Source organism: Anguilla rostrata, chromosome 1, assembly GCF_018555375.3.
Source record: "Anguilla rostrata isolate EN2019 chromosome 1, ASM1855537v3, whole genome shotgun sequence".
Taxonomy (NCBI): domain Eukaryota; kingdom Metazoa; phylum Chordata; class Actinopteri; order Anguilliformes; family Anguillidae; genus Anguilla; species Anguilla rostrata.
In genome coordinates, this window is record NC_057933.1 from 70,338,781 (window position 1) to 70,359,608 (window position 20,828).

At 45.8% G+C, this 20,828-nt stretch overlaps 3 protein-coding genes across 4 annotated transcripts; all 3 read right to left on the reverse strand.

Moving 5' to 3' along the window:
- Positions 1-181: 181 nt before the first annotated feature.
- Positions 182-5,435, reverse strand: LOC135233601 (uncharacterized). The gene is made up of 6 exons (XM_064297330.1): positions 5,287-5,435; positions 4,081-4,259; positions 3,196-3,310; positions 3,034-3,084; positions 2,502-2,870; positions 182-1,998 (listed from the first exon to the last, which is right to left on the reverse strand). Exons 2-6 carry the CDS (start codon positions 4,252-4,254, stop codon positions 857-859), a joined length of 1,851 nt encoding a protein of 616 aa, XP_064153400.1. The 5' UTR covers positions 4,255-4,259; positions 5,287-5,435; the 3' UTR covers positions 182-856.
- A 726-nt stretch (positions 5,436-6,161) lies between these two features.
- LOC135233593 (histidine-rich glycoprotein-like) lies at positions 6,162-12,026 on the reverse strand. Of its 2 annotated transcripts, none has more exons than XM_064297318.1 (10): positions 11,868-12,026; positions 10,776-10,956; positions 10,380-10,548; positions 9,280-10,180; positions 8,881-9,149; positions 8,480-8,562; positions 8,027-8,102; positions 7,654-7,775; positions 7,457-7,556; positions 6,162-6,796 (listed from the first exon to the last, which is right to left on the reverse strand). In XM_064297318.1, the coding sequence occupies exons 2-10, from the start codon at positions 10,874-10,876 to the stop codon at positions 6,740-6,742; spliced, it is 1,878 nt and encodes a 625-aa protein (XP_064153388.1). In that variant the 5' UTR covers positions 10,877-10,956; positions 11,868-12,026; the 3' UTR covers positions 6,162-6,739. The 2 variants fall into 2 exon arrangements, with proteins under 2 accessions (XP_064153388.1, XP_064153380.1); XM_064297310.1 differs by having other exon boundaries at positions 9,280-10,183.
- A 3,037-nt stretch (positions 12,027-15,063) lies between these two features.
- uts2r3 (urotensin-2 receptor 3) lies at positions 15,064-20,327 on the reverse strand. Its single transcript, XM_064297163.1, has 2 exons — positions 20,075-20,327; positions 15,064-17,842 (listed from the first exon to the last, which is right to left on the reverse strand). The coding sequence occupies exon 2, from the start codon at positions 17,663-17,665 to the stop codon at positions 16,490-16,492; it is 1,176 nt and encodes a 391-aa protein (XP_064153233.1). The 5' UTR covers positions 17,666-17,842; positions 20,075-20,327; the 3' UTR covers positions 15,064-16,489.
- Positions 20,328-20,828: the final 501 nt, after the last annotated feature.

The window sequence follows — 20,828 nt, forward strand, 5'->3', positions numbered from 1 at the left end:
GCTGGGTTCGACCTCCTGCTAAGCAACTGTGTCAATAACAAATGTGATGTCCAATTGCTGAGTGCAAAAATGATGCACTACTTTGGTTTGTTCTGTTGGTATTTAATGGACATGCTTTTAAGAGTATTAAAGCTTCCTATGGAAATGAAAGAAAACAAAGACTGGAGCCAGACCACTTAACTGGAGCAATGATTCATATTCAGGTCAGTTGGCAACAGTTGGCATGATCTCAATATTTTTCCTGGAACTACAGAATAATCTCAAAATAATGTTACCTTGTCATGGAATAAATCAACTCTACCAGGCCCCCAGACTCTGAAAGTTTACCGAGGATATTATCCAGGGGAATTCTCTACATGCTGTATGTAGCTATAAGCACTGGCTGCAGTTTCACTGCGTTGTTAGCAATGATTTGCTGCTCTTCCTTTGCGCTTGACAGTTCATGACTAATGTAATAAACAGGACAAGAATGAAGGGCCCCAGTCCCCTTGAGTCTGGATTCCTCTCTCCCTGAATCCTGGTGGAAGACGCCTGGAATAAAGATAGACTTCAGTGCAGAAACAGACCGTGAACAGCTGAAACCCCAGAAAAGGTACCGGTCCTTTGCTTAAGACTTCATACAGCATTCCCTGCTATAGGACCACTGTGTTTCATAACAAAGAATATGAACACATTTTCCATGAATTTATTAGCCTGAAAATGGAAATACAGTGAATTATATGCTGTATGTTTTTTTTTTGTTTAAAGTGCCCAGTAAAAAATGCTACATCTGCACATCGGTCGTTTGTGATTGGTCAAGGTTTTCAGAGCCTTCCCTGTTCTCCAGCTCTTAGTCACTGGCTGTCCACTGTCCGTTTCAGCTGAACCCATCACCCCTGCCCAAGGGGCAGGACGAGCCCCCTCTCCTGCCCCGGCGCTTGCGGACCCAGCCCCTGCCCCTCCTCCTCAGCGTGGCGGAGGCGGGCGGAGCGGTACCCAGCGTGTGCGGGGCTGCCCCGCAGTCCGAGAACGGGGCGCAGTTCGGCGCGGGCCGGGCTGGGTCAGCCGGGGCGCTGGGGGGCGAGGGGTAGAACGAGGGCGGGGGGGAGCGGTGGAAGACTGTTTGGGGTGCTGAGAGAGAGGGTGCGGCGTAGAAGGGAGGCGGAGCTACAATCGTAACCGCAGGTGGATAGTGGTAAATGTGAGGAGCTGCGGCGGGGGGTGTCTGTTGGGGAAGATGGTACATGGAGGACTGTGGCCCGGGGTAATACGCTGGGTAGGCGACTGCGGGGAAGGGAGGCATGATGTGGTAAGGGCACAGGGGCGGGTACTGCGGAGGGAAAGCGCAGGAGGGATGCTGCGGGACAGTCTGTGGAAGGGGAACGCCGGACTGTGGATGCACACAGGTGGGGGTCCCGCAGGGGGGCTGGCGACCGGGCGGGTGTTCTGCAGGTGTTGGCGTTTGAGGCAGGGAGGGAGCAGGGTTAGGCGCTGGGTTAGGCGCTGGCGTTTGGGGAGGGGGTGGCGAGCGGGCCTGGGGTACGCGGGTGGGCGGCTGCTGCTGCGGCGGTGGCGCTGAGGCGGGTCCAGAGGCGATTGTGGGCGGGGTCGGCCGCGTGGAGGCCGACGCCCCCTGCGAGCCGCCCTCGGGCGCGGTCGCCGCGAGCATGTGGTCCACGTACCGGCGCACGTCGGCGGCCAGCGAGCGCAGCACCCCGATGGCCTCCTGGTACAGGGAGATGGAGCGGTCCTGCCGGCTCCTGATGGCCGCCAGGGCGGGGGCCAGCGGGTCCTCCGGACGGGCACTCCTGCGGGGGCCGCCGGAGGCAGAGGCCGTGGTGGAGACCGGGATGGGCGAGGGGACGGAGGCGGGGGCGGTGAGGAACGGAGGAGGCGCGGGCTCCTCTGGCGGCTCGTCGTGGCTGCCGTCCATTTCAGTGTCGCTGGTGGAGCCGACCGTGTCCAGGTCCTCGGGACCGTGCAGGGCGAGGGGCCGGAAGTCCTCTCCTGAAACTGGACCTAGGAGACGAGCACCGCAGCGTCAGACTGGCAACCGCCCTACTGCCACAAACGAGGTCAGCTCCTCAATCCGCGCATATCAGCAGAAAGCTACAGGGATCCACCCTTAGTGGATCCACTATAGATGCACACATTTGGCCCAGAGAGGGAGGGCTGGAGAAGGCCCCACTACACAGCAGTGATTCCTGGTCATTTGGATTCAACGCTTGCATCCCCTGCTTAAGATGCGCAGTGCTTTGTTGCTACGGCTGCAGAGCTCAGTCAGCCCACTGCAGTGAAGAGAAGGTCAAACTGGCTACGCGTGCTACGGACGGCACGTGCTAGCGCAAGCCCTCCTGACGCGAGGGACGACGCTGCTGTGAAGGGACAAGGATGCATTTGCATCTGGCCGTTCCAAATTGCAACATTATCATGTTGTTTTTTTTTTTTTTCCATTTAAGTGAGGGGAATGAAACGGGACCCCGACGCACAGCCGAAGGAGCGGTCCGTCCCGCCGCGCTTACCGAAGCCGATGTCGGGGGCGTCCACGCTGCCCCCGCTGTCGTGGCCCATGAGCGCCAGCACGCGCTGCTCCAGCGGGCTGAGGTCGGGCGGGTACGCGCCCGCGCCCAGGCCCAGCTGGCCGGCCGACCGCAGCCGGTTCCTCAGGGTCAGCTTGATGTAGAGCCACTTCTTGCGCACGTCCTCCCCGTCCCGCGCCTCCCTGGAGGAGGCGGAGAGGCGGGCGGCGATGTCGCTCCAGATGCGCGACTTGGCCCCGCGGGGCAGGGCCTGGCTCTGGTACCCGTACAGCTCGTCCCAGCGCTCCACCACCCCCGCCAGGAGCGCCCGCTCCTCCTCCCGGCTGAACCGGGCACGGGACCTCCTGCTGTCTGGAAGGGGTGCGGAATCTCCGATTACAATCACAGTTTTGGGGGGGTGGGACGGAGGCAGGGGCCTGGAGTAGAGATGAGTGCCACAGCCTCCCAGCCCACTTCTTCCCTAAAGTGAAGCACTTAACACAATATAGAGTAAATACTGCATGTAAATATATACCTGAATTTGTGTGAAAATGTAATCCCTGCAAGTCTCGCTGGTTAACTGCATCTGTGAAGCGAGTAAAAAATATATATATTAAGAGTAGGCAGTTAAAGATGAGCAAAAATGCGTGAGACATTTAGCAGTGAACAGAGAAGGCCTACGCTGTGCTGCACTCACTTTTGCTGCTGTTCTGCAATCCGCCCGGTTGTAGGGGATAAACACTGGAGTTGCCCACCACTGGCGTTTCTGAGGGAATATGAACTTCTTGCATAAGCAGCTCTCTGTGCTCTGGCTGCAACACAAGAATGTGGTTTTACGGGGATTGCCAGATTGTGCATCCTGTTAGCACTGGAAAGCGATCCCCCACCTCACCATGAAAGTGGCAACACTTCTGGTTAATGAGGTGACTGTGGTCTGCCTGCATCTAAGTGCAGTGGCCATGCAGCTAAACTGGCAGACTACAGAGAAAAAACAAGGCAGCTGGCTGCATGTGCTTCAGATGATGCACAGGCTAATCTGTGCTCTAAAATCTACAGTGGGATTTTCAGTAATGGGACGGGCTTCCGATCATGATTGGGAATTCCAAACAGGGGAACGGAGGAAAATGTGGGATGAGAACATGAGAACATGAAAATGGCCATTTCTTCAAAAAGGTCAATTCCATGTTTCATGAGTAATTCCTGGAAAATGTCAGTAATGGTTTAGGATTACCAATCAGGGAAACTAAATTGTATGCATTTATATGATCATAAATTAATATAAGAATCTGCATAATCATTTTAATGATAACTGAAAATTGCAAATGCTGTATCTTCGCCTTATGTTACCCTTTCACAATTTTGAATAACCCATCTAGGCTCACTGACAGTAATCCGTGTACATACAGAATGTTAAAGGCAAACGTGCTCCAGTTATACAAAGCACATTTAATACCATGTTAAATCCAACCTACATCTATTGAGAATAATGAGAAAATTTAAATGGGACAACGTGCTAAAGACGGACAAAACGACAGCTTTATTAGCTAAATATCTACCTTTCATAGTCGGGTGTGATTTTTACCTCGTTTTTAAAGCTCACATATGCAGGCTCAGAGCCTCCCTGCTGAAGATTCGCATGCCGAGATTCCATGGTTACACCTTTGGCACGAGCAGATGCCGGGTTTGTATCTCCCCACAGGTGGTTGCACCAGTCCGTGTCAAACACGTTTGTTATTACCGGATAATTGCTCTCCATATGCCCTGTTGATCACATTGCAGGTAATTATGTGTATTTCATTTACACGATGGGAAGTCGTTGGACATTACGTCAGTCCATTGAGACTTTGGGATTGTGCATGCTACTAAACCATTTCAATAAATTGGTAAATCTTTCACAACATATTTATTTTTACAACATGCTAAGGCTCTTCGGTCAGGACTAGCCAACTAGCATCATTTGCAGCCAGCACAGGCGAGTCTTTCTGCAACAACTAGCTAACTTGAGTTGACGTTACCAACAGGAATCCAGATATCTCTAGACTACCTAGATATCAAGGTAGCAAAGTACGTGCAGTCTTTTATCAAATGCATTTGCTTACTTATAAGTTTCAACACAGACAGTTGGCAATCTATCCGAAACCTAGCTAACAACTAACGGTATCAACTTGTTAACTGTTGACGAGCTGACGTTAGCTGGTGGTAAGCTACACGGATAACAGTGATGCAAAAGTCACTATCCTCAGCAACGGTCACGCCCAGCTCCAATGACATGGCAGCTGGTTAGCAACGAATGTAGGTAGGTAGTCTAAGTTTATCCAACTCAGTAGTCTCAATTTGCTGACGAAAACCCAGAAACAAGATAACCTTGATCCGCAGAAATAATGATGTTTCATAGGCTAGAATACTACCTAGCATTGGCTAGTTTCTAAAATGAATCACCCATCCAAGTTAGACTAGATATCAAGCAAGAACAAAATCTGACATATTCCTTCGTATGGCAAGGCATGGGTGACAGCTAGTTGGGCTGATAACTAGTCTACAATCAACTATGACTCCGCCGCTCGCTATTTACATATCGGAACTGTAATAATAGACCGTAACGCAATTTTTAATGAGCTACTCCCTTCGCCATGTTCCTTGTTAACCATTGCCACATAATAACTTTGTTAGCAAAACAACTAGCCAGCTACACATGTGATGTAATTATTTGTAGAGATAATGTGTTTCAACAGTAGCTTTGTCTTTGACAACATCTGAAGTTAAAGACAGAAGTTTAACTGCTACTCACATTCAAAATGGTGTCCCGAGTTGCGCCGCTGCCTCACGCAGTCGGCGCCTCGCGACAAACAAAGAGCATTGAATTACTGAAGGGATCAGTGTCCACATTCGTGTTATTGAGTCTTCTATCGCCATCTACCTGGGGGGTGGGAATACCACAAACTTAATTCACACAGCCCACACAGGTAGCTACGTTGTAATTCTAAGGAGAGTGACGTTAGGTTTTTGCAAGGACGCCACCAGTATATTTTTGGGTTTGTAAATCCCAGCCTGCCGTTTTTGTACTTGTAAGACACGAACATGATGATACTGTTTTGCACGTGCAAATCAGATCACATATTTTCTAAGTTAAAGAATAACGAATTTAACTTATTTTAAACGAATATGTTATCAATCCATAGGTACTTTTTTGATCGGATGAATGTACACTATAGTTTAATGCTTAAATTATAATATCGCTTGTATTTAACTTTAGTTGATCTTCTCATTTTCATATATTACAGTGGCCTTAAGAATTACTGACACCCAATATGACCATGGCAGGGGGGTGACAAATAATAGGTGACAGAATTATCTGTAGATAACCCTGTTTTCAGTACTTTGTGCAGTTTCTCTTTGTGTGAATAAAACTAGTGAGTTATCTTTTGTGGGTGGTTAGGTTGGGGAGGATTCTTTGGTCAATTCTCAATATACAGTCTTACAAAGTCCTTCAGATACTTCTGTCTGCACTTATGGACTGCTCTCTCAATTCAAACCTGCCTGAGATGGCCATTGTTAAACAGTAGTTTTGGGGTCAATTAACTATAAATTCATTTTGAGGTATGCCTGAGATAGCTCATTATCTGTATTGTTTATTTTAACTTTCTGGTAATCTTTTGTTCACAGGTGCCAATAATTTTGGAAGCGACTGTTTCAATTCAGGTAACTCTGGCCTCCATTCTAAAGGGACTTGTGCATTTGAAGTAAAACAAGTATATCACCTTTGTATTACAGATAATATTTCTATATCTAGGGGAAAAGTCCATTATGAGCTGACCTAGGTAGACTTGCTACCTTTTTTTAGTCATTTTCTATATGACATGACTTAGGAGAGAAATACTTTCTACTGGAAGGCATGGTGTCTGGATGTTTTATTTATATACGTTGTTTTCAGTGGGCCTTGATTTAATCATCAAATCTATGTTTGTCATTGTGAGGTGTGTGATAAAAAACATTGTTTTTAGAAAACAAACAGCTTATTTTGTTCTAAGTAGTATGTGAATGACACTACACAAATCATGCACATCATGCACAATAGAAGCCTGTTTTCATTGAATTTCAAGGTTGAATTTAATGTTTTTCAGACATATATATATATAAATACATGCCCTTATGGTCTTAATTTGTATATGTAAGACCATATAGCTACACTTCCGTTCTGCAGTGTACGCTACAGCAGGTGGGGCCCTCATGGACTGCTCTGGTCACTCAGAGGTCCACTGCAGCGCGTCAGCTCGGCATATGGGGCATGTTCTGTTGGCCTGGAAATGAAAGAGGGAGACAATGAGCAGCACGAAGAGACTGGATTTTAAAAAACATCCAGTAAGTTGTACCTGTGGTTAGGAGAAAACAAAGCTTCACAAATATCTGTTCAGTTATGACCTTCACTGTGGGAGAAGACAGAATATAGTGAATAAACACTGAGTATAATTTCTTAGGGAATGACAGATATCATAGACCCTGCACAATTGTTCATGATTTTTATTTAAATAATTGTGCGTGCAACAATCTATTCGTATATGGCGAAAAAACACTAAATACAATGAGAGAATTGTGTAAAGAAAAAAACGGCTGCCTATCAAGTTTACATAATGTGTTGCAATACTTCAGCTAGCCAGACGAGGGGGTACAAGAGCAATGTAAGTGCTGGTAGCGCTGCAATGGTATGATTGATATTCATGATTGGAAATATATGCCCCCTTCAATTGCAATATTCATTGTGAAGACGCATTCAGTAGATTGATTAGATTGAGTTCAGCACAGGCCCATCCCACTGAAGACACATGACGCAGAGTATCAATTCATCAGTGCTAATCTAAAACTAAAGTTGATTAAGTCACTGCAATAGACTCCAGTATGAAGGACACCTTGGTACAAAGAAATTGGGGGTATATGTGTGTATGTGTCTACTACACACTCACCCTGAGCCACTTGTCAATGCATCTGGCGTGGAATTCATGGCTGCACGGCAGGCCACGAATCAGCTGACCGTCTTCAAACTCATATAAGCACACGACACACCTGGAACACAACACACGCCACATCTCAACGGATGAGTTTGGGAAGAGCAGGGCAGAATAGAATGGTCCTGCCCTTCTGCCATGTTGGTGACACTCACCGGGTTTGTTCAGAAGTCTGGCCGTCAGATCTGAAGCGGTGGGACGGGAGGTATCTGATGCTGGATCCAGACAGACCCCGAGTCCTGCTGTTCCTGAGCTGTTCCACCATGCTCGTCATGGCCTTTAGGGCGTAGAAAAAAAAAACAAAAAAACATGCAGGACTAAACATGTCAAATACCGACGACAGGTTGACAGAGACATCCTATTAAACGAGGTGCCATTTTTGCGCGACACAATAAAGCTGAGTGGATTTATTGTGGATCTATGTAAATGGCATTCACTCGTTCATTGGTGTTGGCCTCCTTCCCAATCTGCAGATTGTAATGACAGAGACGGGGAAAGGGGGAAGAGGACTGGAGGGGGTTGCCTGACCTCGCTTTGGTCTCGCGCCGTGCCCTGCTCCCCACTGACGGGTGGTCCGGCCCCTGGCTGCTCGGGACGCGTTCGGCTGATGGAGAACGCACAGAGAGACACACCCCCGCCACAATGAGCCAGGACACCCCCTCCCCCAACTCACTCCCAGTCACCCACATTCCCACACACCTAAATGGGGGATTCATGCCTTAATAATCACTCATTTTTCAGTGGAAAAATTGAGATGATAGGTTTTCATCATCAGTGTTGGCTATCCTTAGAATCCCTTATCCTTTGTATAACAGTAATCCTTAAGGCTGCTTGTCTGGCATTTTCCTGCTGAATGTTGAGGCACAGGAAGTATGCATGTAAGGAGGTCATTATCACAGATTCTTCCCAGTAGCAGACTCCTTTAAATGTTAATTATACAGATCTAACCATATAAGTAGTCTAGAAAGTAAGTGTCCTTACCGACTAGAGCTGGCATTAGAGGAATGGGTTGATGTAGTTTGCTGGTACCCTGGGGTCTGCCCTTGCGTGATGTTGTGGTCAGTCTCACAGGGTACAAAGAAGAGCTCATAGTTACCATTCTATAGTATTAGTGCAAAACAGACCCTTTAAGACACGTCATTTGATTTCTGTTCTGGTAGTTACATTTGTCTTAATGTGCATTTAATGTGCATCCCTAAACTTTTTCTGAAACATTAACTTTCATTTTCCTGTGCACAATGTTTCTGTTCAGCAAGTCACACAAAATTGAGTATAAAAATTCTGAAGTCACATAAATCAATACAATGTCGAAACAACTACTGATTGAAATGAAGACAAAGACTGCCTCTGTTGGCTGTCCAAATGATAAAGCAGCCACCTACCGCATCTGTAACATGGGCTGTTTGGAGTGACTGATAAGAATGTTCCAGGGTACGCTGGTGGGACCTCTCAGTGGAACTCTGGCTGGGAAGTTCTTGGGAACGCTGGTGGGTATGCGTATCAGATCGCTGGCTGGAAGGCTCGTGGGAATGCTCATCGGAACACTGGTGGGTACGCTCTCGGGAATGCTGTTGGTAACGCTGGTGGGTATGCGTATCAGAACGCTGGCTGGAAGGCTCGTGGGAATGCTCATTGGAACACTGGCGGGAAGCTCTATCTGACGGGGAAAAGGAGCGGGTCTCGACGGGAACGCTTGTTGGGAACTGTTGTAGCTGGGGTATGCGTATCAGAACGCTGGCTGGAATGCTCATGGGAATGTTCATGGGAACACTGGCGGGAACGCTCTTGGGAATGCTGTTGGTAACGCTGGTGGGCATTCACTTCAGAACGCTGGCTGAATCGCTCTTGGGAATGCTGTTGGTAACGCTGGTGGGTATGCGCATCAAAACACTGGCTGGAACGCTCTTGAGAATGCTGTAGGTAACGCTGGTGGGTATGCTGACTGGAATGTTGGCAGGGCAGCTGGTGGGAATTCTCATGGGAATGCTGGTGGGACTGCCGGTGAGAATACTCATTGGTACGTTGGCAGGGCTGCTGGCGGGAATGCGGTTGGGAACGCTCATGGGAGATGTGGTCAGAGACATAGCCTGGTTGGTTGGAAATGTGGCCCAGCTCTTGAATGGTATGGGATTCCTGGTGGGGTAGATTAGCCTGTTGGTATGGGATAATGGCTTCCTGGTGCAGTGGCTCAGTCAATTGGTGCAGGCTGTGGAGTTGTAGGCTGGCCCGTTGGTGTGGAATGTGGGCTTCATGGTGGCTGAGGTTGGTTGGTTGGTGTATGATGTTGGTTTCATGGTGGCCAAGGTTGGTTAGTCGATGAGTGATGCTGGTTTTATGCTGGCTGAGGTTGGTTGGTTGGTGTGTGATGTTGGCTTCATGGTGGCCGAGGTTGGTTGGTTGATGGGGGTTGTGGGGGAGCTGGTGAAGGAGGTGGGTGAACCACTGGGCGACACCTGCTTGTTGGTGGGAGATACTGGCTCGCCAGTTTGGAAGGTGGGTGAGCTGGTGTGAGATGTTGGTTGCCTGGTTGGGTGGGTGGTCCAGGCGCTGACTGACGCTGGTCGAAGGGTGATAGATGTTGCCTGGCTGGTGGGTAAGGTCATTGGACTGCTGCTGCAGAAAAGGGGAATTACTAGGCAGCTGAGAGGTACTTGGCACTGGCATGTGTTGGATTGAGTATCCCTGCTGTAACAAGAGTGAGAAACAGAAATTTAGAGAAAAGGTAAATGCTGTAATGTACCTTTATAATATTGCTAATGAAAACTTTCCACATTGTTTCTTGTGCACTTTTACTTTGATGTTATTGATTGCACTATTCCTTGGAACATTTTATTCTAAGCCAAAATTATTTAAATACACAAGGTCTTCTGCTTTCAATGACCTGGTTGTGGGGGTCTGGAACGGAGTGTGGAGGCAGCGGAATCTGGGAGAGCAGGAAGGGACGGGAGACATAGACGGTGTGATGACGGTTCCCATGCTGTCCCCCTCTAACAGAGCCATGATGGTGATTATGCTGGTGAGGACGATTCCATGAGTGCCTCACAAAGACCCTAGAGAGGGTGGCAAGGGATAGATCATCGTCACTATTGTCGTTGTCATGACCAGGACTCCACAGCAGAGCAGATTAGATTTTTTTAATTAAAAAAAAAACCTTAATATCATCCTCTTTTCAATGCATATGCACATGAGAAGTACAATACACGTCCACCCTATATATAAATTAAACACAAAAATTCCAGTGGACAATAAGCATCTCCCCTTTCTGCTTGAGTTTCACCTGGGGTGGTTGCCTGTGAGGCTGTAGCTGTGCTCCGGGGCGTAGTGCGGCAGGTGGTAGGGGTGTGGCCGGCGCCTGGACAGGAGAACCCATGGGCGCATTCGGCGTAAGGAGGTGGAGGGAGGAGCAGCCACTATCTCCGAGGCGGGCTGCTAAAGCAGCCACAGCGGCGTGCCGCTCTCTGTGGGGTGAAGAGGCAATGACAATGACCATCGTATGAGCGAGAACGAATATTTTCCCTGTCCATCCATTTGGACATTTTGTTCAGTTACCTAGGCCTACAGGTAATGTAACAGTAAGGTTTGTGTGATGCGCTGCTAACCAGTACAGTATCTAACCTTTATCGAAGAAGAAAATAATTTAAGCAATTCAAAAGTTGCAATAGTTACCAAAATAACGGCCCTTCGTTGTATTGCTGTCGCTGTTGTACTCGTCTATCAGAAACTTTCGGTCTGTACACTGACAGTAAACGGATTTCATTTCTAAGGCTGCTTCATATACAAACTTCTGTTATGTAACAGAAAGCAGTAACGTCACAATACACTTGAAATCCAATGCAATAAGCACAATTCAGATAACATAGCCTAATGGATTCGATCCAACGCATGCTAATTACGACTATATTCACGATATCTCAAAGTGTCTCAGCCAATGAAGCCCGGTGTTTAGTGTCAAACAAATATTCTATTTTTACTAATCGTTTTTACTAATATTTAATATTTAATAACGTTTTGTTAATTTGTGGCTGATACTCAATGATATTTTATTAGCTTACATTCGAAAACATCTGTTAAAGGGGCTTTTAGGCTTTTAAAAGCCTGCTAAATGGTTTACGGTTACATTTTGTCAGTTATACCCTAACCGACCGCGGATCCCATCGGATAAATCAGAATTAAAATAATTTCTCATTTATGAGAAGTCAGTAAAGGAGAGATTATTGCCAAACTAACAAAAAAATCGCTCACTGCCATCTGCCAAACTGCAGCTTTAAATGTGGGTTCTAAAAAACAAGGCAGGACGTCGGTCCGGATCCTAACTTAATTCATAGGCAGTAAGCTATATGCGTCCAAGAGGCTTACAAAGTTACCTCACCTGTCTTCTGAAAGCCGTCCGCACGGGTTTAGGCGATGCTGACCCAGGGCGCCTGTTGCCTACTATTTTATAAAGGGAGAGGCGTGCTTCAAAGAATAACTAATGCATGGTTATATCTCGCTCTTCAGATAGGGCCTACGGGCATGCATGCAGTCCATGGTGTCCATATGTTGACTTTCACGCATACCGCAAATCTGCTAACACGTCATCTGTCTGAACTAGCTACTTGCCACCCCTGTTTAAGTTACTTATTTTACAGGAATATAATAATTCCGAATGTCGATTTTTCAAATATTCTTTTTCCGATCTGAATACGTGCGGTAAAATACACCTGCTTAATTTTCATTCAGAAATGAATTTCAAAAATCCAGCAGATGTCACATTTGTTAAATGTGATTTTTTTATTTTTTCATATCTGATAACGCGCAGTAAGATACACGGTATTGATCTATTGTTTTGTGAAATACATAATATTTATCATATAATGACGCTTTACTATTATGTGATCACTCTGAAGACCAGTCATCACCTGTATTAACTCCTTTAATTTCCTCGCCTGTTAGCCAAGGTCCAACCCTCAGGAAAGAGCCAGTGCTTTAATAGGATGAGTCACCACCTGACAGCCTACGTTAGTCTCTCCTCTACAAACGCATTTGAAATGCCAGATGCAAATGTGTCGTGAAATTGTCCGAAATTAGATCCAATGAAGAAACAGAAAAAAGGGAAATTGATCAGCCTCAGGAGTGAACATCTCTTTATAGCAAATATTCTTACATGTGCCACCACATTTGCCGTTCTAACTTGTTTAATATCGTCATTTATAAATGGATGTTATTGGTGTGATGTACTTGAGTGATGGCGTGAGAATGGAGGTGAAATTAGTGACTGGCTCGATGTGTTTGGGTCATTACATTTTAATTGCCTGGCTGATTAAATGTGCAGTAATGGTTTATGTTAACTACAACGAGAGAGAAAGAGAGAGGGAGGGGGCAGATGTTGAGGGAGGGAGGGAAGGAGAGAGAGGTACTGACAAAGTATATTTACAGTTTTCCGAGTAAGAGCCAGTGTGTGAACTGTGCTGTCTATGTAGGTTTATGTAACCTCCGGCCTTCAACGCACGCAAGCCGGGGGCTTGCCTGATCTTGGCGGCTGACACAGAAGTGTGAAAGCAGGAGACGTGGCAGGGAGAAGGTAGTTTGCGGTGGGGGTGATGTGGGGTTGACAAAGACACTCTGTCTGTCTCAACAAGAAGGTTTATAGAAAAATAAAAGTCCACAAGTCTATAAACCTGCTCAGTCTGAATCGGTGGGCATTTGTAGCTCTTTCAGCAACATCGGGTAGAAGATAGTAGAGCTAATTTTAGGTTGTCAAAGTTACATTAATCAGCCAAATAATCATGGTGATTCAATAATCCTGAAGGAGATGTATATATTACCAATCAAGTAAAAGGGGCAATGCAACTTTCGGATTCCCACAATTGTGCATATTCAATGATTGACACAACGTGTAAAACTTAATGACTTACTTAAATATAATACATTTTTGTCAGCACAGCATTTACTGCGTTGACTCCTACCCCTCTGATGGTAATCTGCCATGGAGCCAAGCAGGACGAGAGAGTCTGGGGGACAGAGTGAACAGAAGGGTCGAGAGGGAAACCAGATGGGTAGATTGAATCTGAGAAAGAAACAGGGGAGCAGTGGAAGGATAGTTTTTTGTGCGTGTCTGAAAGAAAGAGAGTCTCTTATGTTCTCACAGCATGTGCTTGGCCCGATCAGCGGCCTAGTCTCGTCTGCCCAGCGGGGGACTTTCCTGAGCTGGCTGCCCAGGGGAGGGGCACCTGCTTCACACACAAACACTGGAGGAGAAGAGGGCGTGAGGGCGGGGGCAGGCGTGATGGCGGGCGGGCGGAGGTGGGGGGGGGGGAGTAAATGGAAAGACACTCAGGCTTCCAGGAAATTGACATGTGGAGGATTTATGAAACACTCAGGTAACACAAAATGATGCTCAAAAGAATATTTTTCCAGCGTTTTCCAAAGTGTCACGCGCTCAGCAGTCTTAAAAATATCTGTCCAATACTGCATGTATTATCATTGGAGCAAAGGAACTGTACATTTAAATTCATTTTTGAAAAAGTATTGGCAACCTTCTAAAAACATTATTTTCCACTGTTTGGTTAAGTTGAATAAACATGTATATATTAATTTTACGGAACACTCAGTCTTTGGAATGTTACAGAAATGTGACCAAGCTCAAGGGAGAACAGATGAGGGTTGCGTTAAGACAGTCGCTGGCCTTTTTGGCCTCTAGTGAGCCCTCTGCCATTTTTTTTTTAAAGCTGATGACTCACTCAGGCAAATCAGACAGACAGAGAGTGGGAGAACATTTCTATGGCTATTTGTCATTAATGAGAATGCGTATGAAAACAAAATACAGAACTTTATGTTTCTGTCACGTACTTACAAACGTACATGCACTTACATCAACACAACTGAAAGGGGTTTTAAACATGTGGCAAGAGCTAAATCTCATTTCGAACTCCCAACAGTTAATGGCGATGCATGCTGCTGTGAAGCCTTGTTAATTGTATAGAACATCCTGATACACACAATAGATTTAAATAGATAATGGATCATTTGTAACACTTTGATTGCAAACTAATTTGCTTGTGAAATTTTAAATGCTCAAAAACTAGGGATCCAAGAAGGCATTTTTTTTCTGTCTATACATGCCAGTACTATTATTGTCCTCATTTTGTATTAGTTTTCATATCCATACTTGTGTCCACAGACCCTTAGCCAATCCCTCTCTACCCCCCCCCCCTCACTTTTCTCTGTCAAACAAAAATATTTGTTCATCTGCGTCAAAGAACAGCAGGTTCACTAATACAGTACAGTAAGGCCATTCACACACACAGACTGAGGCCCTCCAGTGCTCAGACACAGACAATCCAGCGTTCGCACACAAACAGCCAAGGAGAGGCACACACAGTCTCAGACTCCCCGACACAAGCACACAAACCCAGCGTGTGTTTTGACTGAAGTGTTTTCCTGGGAAACCTCTAAGCGGTCTTGACCCATCGTCTCTTGATATTTATTTGTGTGCTGTTGTCATAAACTGCCATCACCTGAAACGTGATTTGGATTCTTTTCTTTTTTTTGCCAAGTCCGAAAACACCCAGCTTTTGAAACAGATGACCCGTAACATAAATTTGTACTTAAGTATATAAAGAATTATTTTTTATTTATGATTATATATTACATTCATCAAACTTTACAAACATAACAATGTAATCGCCATGCAGTACATTGCATGGTTTATCAGAAAGAAAAAATTCAAAACACATGCAAGTAATCTTTTTGAACAAAAATGCTTTGATCAATAGCTTTCTGTGTGAAAGTGCTATAAAAGTATGCAGAAATGTCTGGTTTGAAACCATTTTTGGTTCTTAGAACATTCCCAAAACATTGGGAAAGTGAGTACAAGTTTCCTGGATGTCCCTTGAAAATACTCTTTAAGCGACAAGGAACATTACAGGAAAAACATTCAGAGCATTCAATTTTGTTAATAAAGCTCAAAAAATCTGAATTATGGATGATTGTCATTAATGTTAATTCCATCACGAATGCTAATAATGAACAAATCTGCCATTTCAATACTTCCATTTAAAACATATGTAAGATTTGACAGATATCCTCCGTGACTTTTAAAATGACTAAACGATAACCATCTGGGGATGTCGCCAGCATAAGGTTATACACAACGTGCCAGGAAAATTTTTTCTGTGACTTTGGCAGAACCTGTTTGGAACAATGAAACACTTTAAGACTGTTGGTGGAAAATTTTCATCACAACTTTATCTCACAACCAAATGGAAATCTAACCAAAATCTTCTGAAAACATTTAGCCTTAGCTGGCCCAGAGTATAGATGATATTCACTTTCCAACTGAAAATACACAATAAATTACACCTCCACCACACCTTACTGGTATTATCCTAAACAGAGAAGTAAAAAAAAATCACAAATTCGGGATCCAATTCCCAAATTTTACATCTTTTTTTAATGTAATAATGACAAATCAGTCCTATGGTGGGACATTCAGAAGTAAACAATCTGAGTAATGTTCCAAAGGGGTTTTCAGTCTTGTAGTGGCACAGTAAAAGTGGTCAGTTGTTGCATTAGTATGACAGTCTTCATTAATGTGTATTCTGTCTTATTTACTACATTTGTGGGTAGTTATGTAAATAAGTACTTTCATAGTTCAGAGAAAGAACTGTAAATCTGATCCAAGATGTTAGGGATAGAGGGAAGGCTGGACATAACTATGGCATTTCTGTAATTATCTGTTTTCATATTGTCTCTGTGTTCATCCAAGCCATAGTGCCATAGAGGGGAACAGAGAGGAACATTAAGAAATATATATAGTTTTAAAAAGTCTATATGCAGATTCTAAAAGTCTACCTGCTGGCAAAGAAGTTGCATTAGTCCAGATTGCATCCATGAGTTCCTACAGTGAGAGACCGTCACGGGATTATGAGAACATTCTAGAACAACTGAGCAGCTGGAACACAATGGCACCAAATCAGCACCTGGTTCGAAGTTGTGCCTCAATCTTGGGCACTAGTGGATCGGCTTCCTCTTGTGGGACAGCTGGGCCCCTGACGTGAGACCGCCTGTGGTGAGAGTCTGCCTGGAGCGACTGCTCTTGCGTTTGCCGGTGAGAAGGGTGTAGAAGAAGGGGTTGACGCAGGAGTTCCCATATGTGAGCCCCGTGAGGACCCTGTTGACGGTAACCTGAGTGCTGGTGGGGACGGACCTCAGCACCTCCGGCCGGTACAGGGGCAGCAGCTGCCAGATCCAGAAGGGGAGGAAACAGGCCCAAAAGGCCAGAACTATTCCCAGGATCAAGAGCAAGACTTTGGGGCGGGGGGCACGAGCAGGATACGTGCTGCTTGTGCTTGCCCATGGAGGCTGGGTTTGGGAGACCCAATACAGGCGACCCAGGGCGGCGTACAAGGCCCCGATGGCCAGTCCCGGGCCGAGGATGCTGGTGCAGAAGAGCACGCTCATGTAGACCTTGGAGCTCTGCTCGTCCCAGGCCGGCACGCACAGCTGGCCCTCCTGGTTGCCCCCGTCCTCCAGGTGGAGGGTGATCATCATGGGGAGGCTGAGAGCCAGCGCCAGCCCCCAGGCCAGGGCGACCCGGAGCAGGCCCGGCGACGGGGAGGAGGAGGCCGTCAGCGGGTCCGCGACGGCCCGGTAGCGGTCCAGGCTCATGGCCGTGAGGGTGAAGATGCTGGCGTGCATGGTGAGCAGGTCCAGGCTGAGCAGCAGCCGGCAGCCCAGCTCCCCGAAGGCCCAGTCGGCTGCCAGGCTGTCGTACACGATGAAGGGGACCGTGGAGAGGTAGAGGAGGTCGGCCAGGGCTAGGCTCAAGACCTGGAGGTAGAGAGATGAGGAGGAGGAGGAGGAGGAGGAGGACGAAGAAGGGGAGAGCGAGGAGGAAGGGGAGCATGGGGAAGAGGGCGAAAGGCACAGCCAGCCAACGCAGCACCTGCTTCGTCTACGTCTCCTCCCTTTGCGCCGGCCCAGCAAGAGGCCCAGGGTGTAGACGTTCCCCGCGATGCCCAGGAGGGACATGAGGGAGAGCACCGAGCAGAAGAGGATGGTGGAGGCCAGGCTCGGGGAAGGCGGTAGGGAGGGTGAGGAGGACGGGAATGAGTGGTTGGGGAAGAGAGGGAGGGTGTGGGGGGAGGCAGGGGTGGGGGAGTGTGGGATGGAAATAGAAGGATCCATTTAGCTTCACTGGGAAGCAGATGGTAAAATTGGGTTCTTCTGGTGCTTTGCTAAGAATTAGCAAAAATGGTTGGAAGGGGAAATGTGTTTATCTCCAGTGATCCTGGGGGGTTATCAAAAAATTGTGAGCACAGATAGCGCTATACACTCATAAAAATAGGCAGGGCTTGTGATTAGCTTTGGGTTATTAAGATAGAGGTATAAATGTGGGAAAGAGTTAGAGAAGTGGGGGGAGGTTGGGGGGGGGGGGGTTACAAAGAAATACATTAATTAGACAGATGCATCTAAATGCAACATTTTTCCAAGTCATTGTTATCAGTAATAGGCACAAATTACTTTTTTCTAGTTTTACATCACCAGTGGTTTCAGCTCATGAAAAAAACACATACAGGTCAATCAAATAAAAGCTCAATAGACAGAATTACGAGAGAGAGAGAAAGAAAACGGCATGACCCCAACCGCTAGACACAAAACAAGTTTTAACCCTCCTGTTATGTTGCGGGTCAAATTGACCCTTTTTAAAGTTTGAAAATCTAGGAAAAATACTTAAAATTATTTTTTCAGTATGAAACTTCTTCTACTGGCCTTAATTAGTGTAATCAACATTTTAAATGAAAATGGTTCATTTCATGTATTTGCAAACCCCCCCTGTATGGGGATTGACCCGGGAACATTTTTGCTGTACCTAAAAAATGAACAGAACAGGAGGGTTAAAGGGAGTTGGTCAAGTGAGACATTGCTGTTGTAACCAAGCAGATGACACACTTCACCTTGGAAGACCTCAGAGACGCGTCTTTCTTTTCCCCGTTTGTGGTGGGGCAAGCAGTCAGCGCTGCAGTGCTGCGCAGCGAGCTTCCGGTCGCAGGGCAGGGGACTGAAACCGCTCCGGTGTCGGCGCGAGGACGCGAGTACCACGGGAATGGGCGCATCGGGTGCCTGGCAGCAGTGCGCTCTGTGGCAGCGACGGAAGGGGGGGGGGGACGTTTGGGTTTGGTTTCTGATTTATGCGGCTATGCGTCTGTGCTCAGACCCTGGCGGAGTCCACGGGAGCACGAGGAGCCAAGCATCACGCTGTCACCACATATTTAACGTTACAGAACATATTCCACGCCAGCTTGCGAAATTCCTGGGCATTGCCACTCCAGAGAGGCGAAGCTAAACACTGAATGTGACAGTGCCTCAGTTATTATTATGGTGATGATCATACATGTCGAAACTATGTCGGGTATAATTTTAATTATCAGTGCTTTCATTATGAATGGCCCAACAGCAAATCTGACCTTCCCAACCCCACTATTCATTCCTCCACAGGTAATTGCTTATTTAATTTTGCTGAGAAATAATCTTATGAGTGGGGCATGAGTCTGTGTTTTTAATGACATTTTATTCTGTAATATGAAGGTATTAAATTCATACAGGTCAAGCATCAAAGGCGCCAAAGGTGGAGGGGGAGGTACTGGATGGAAAAGCAGATGACATGGGGTGACCCCCCCCCCCAGCACTGGGGTTAAGAGCTACTGTTGAACTGCTGGGGTAGCACACCTCTCCCCTGCTGAGCCTCGGTCCGTGGGTTTTTATGGATCTCCCTAAATAACAGTCCACTGGACACATGGGCATTTTAAAAACAGGTTAGGCGTGTTGCAATTATGACGTTGATTCAGATTGGTTGCTGTTAAAATTATCGAGGCGTCACAGGGCCACTTCACTGCTAATTAAGGTAAAATAAAACTTTAAAAAGGATGAGGTCATGACATTTTCCGTGGACATGTTGTTGTTAAAACAAAATTTAACACATGGTTACGTCTAATTGTTAGCAACTCATAGGAGCGTTTTTACTTATGCGGAACGCGAGCTCTCCGGATTTCTTTCCATTAAATTTATCGTGACTCATTACAATTTCGACGGGAAAAGCACACGCAACAGACCGGTCACCACCACAGTTCATTAAGTAAAACAGGGTAATTCAAGGTACGACCCAGCGGCCTCTAAACTGCGCAGGGGACACGGGCTTTAGCACAGTGTATAACTTAATATAAATCCATCAATAAAACAAAATTACAACCTTGTAACAATTTAAATTACAACGAATTTTATTATTTAAAAGAACAAGAAAGCATTAAAGGAAGAGAAAATCAAAATGTCTATACCACTCCATAAAGCTACAAATGACTCCATCGTACTGTTTGCTGAATAACTAAAAGCACAGTTTCATATATTTTTACAAAACATTGGCGACGTCTTATAATTTATTTAGTAAGATTACTGTGCCCATAATTTAATACATTAATACATATATATGTGCTAATTACAACGTAGTAGCAGACATGTAACATGGATGACAATACTTTAAAGCTATGATATAAGAATGTTGTGCATTTTATCAATTAAATTTATATAGGGTAGTTGTACCTTAAAATCTAGTCCAGTCCATAGAATTCTGCCTTGCGCCGATGTCTTGTTCTCTCTTCAGAAACGCATATTTCCATCTTCCGGTGCCATAAAAAACATGGCATTATATTGTCTTCTATGACCGTTGTAGTTTTGACTTCTGAGCGTACTGCGTTAATACACACGTATTCCAGTAGACCTAATGCAATTCGAATGGAGTTCTCCAACTCTTCACGCGCTAAACTTGTGCTTATGTTCTGTGTCTGTCGCTTTCTCCTTCTCGCCCCCTCACTTAATGCGTCTGTGCGGGTGCCCGCGCGCGCGCGAGACAGAGGGGGAACATGTGTGCGTTTATTTTTTCTATTCGCGACTCATACCTTTCACTCAAACTAATGCAGTTCGTTTATACGGTAGGCTAATTGTCCACGTATTACATATATGACCGAACTCTAGATTTGTAATATATGTCATTTGAAAAATCATTTTATCTTATGGCATTATATCGTTTTTTACGGGTTTCTTGTACCTTGCGTTATATAGGATTATGAATACATTTTACATAGCCTACAATCAATCACTGAGTAGGCGCTTTTATCCAGAGCGACGTACAAAAGTGGAGAACATAGTCGAATAATAAAAAAAGCAATATCACCAAGAAGACGCAGAAAATCATAATATTACATGGTGTAATATTATAATCAATAAGTGTAACAAAAATTAACTTTATAACAAGTCTATATATAGTGTGTGTGTGTGTGTGTGTGTGTGTGTGTGT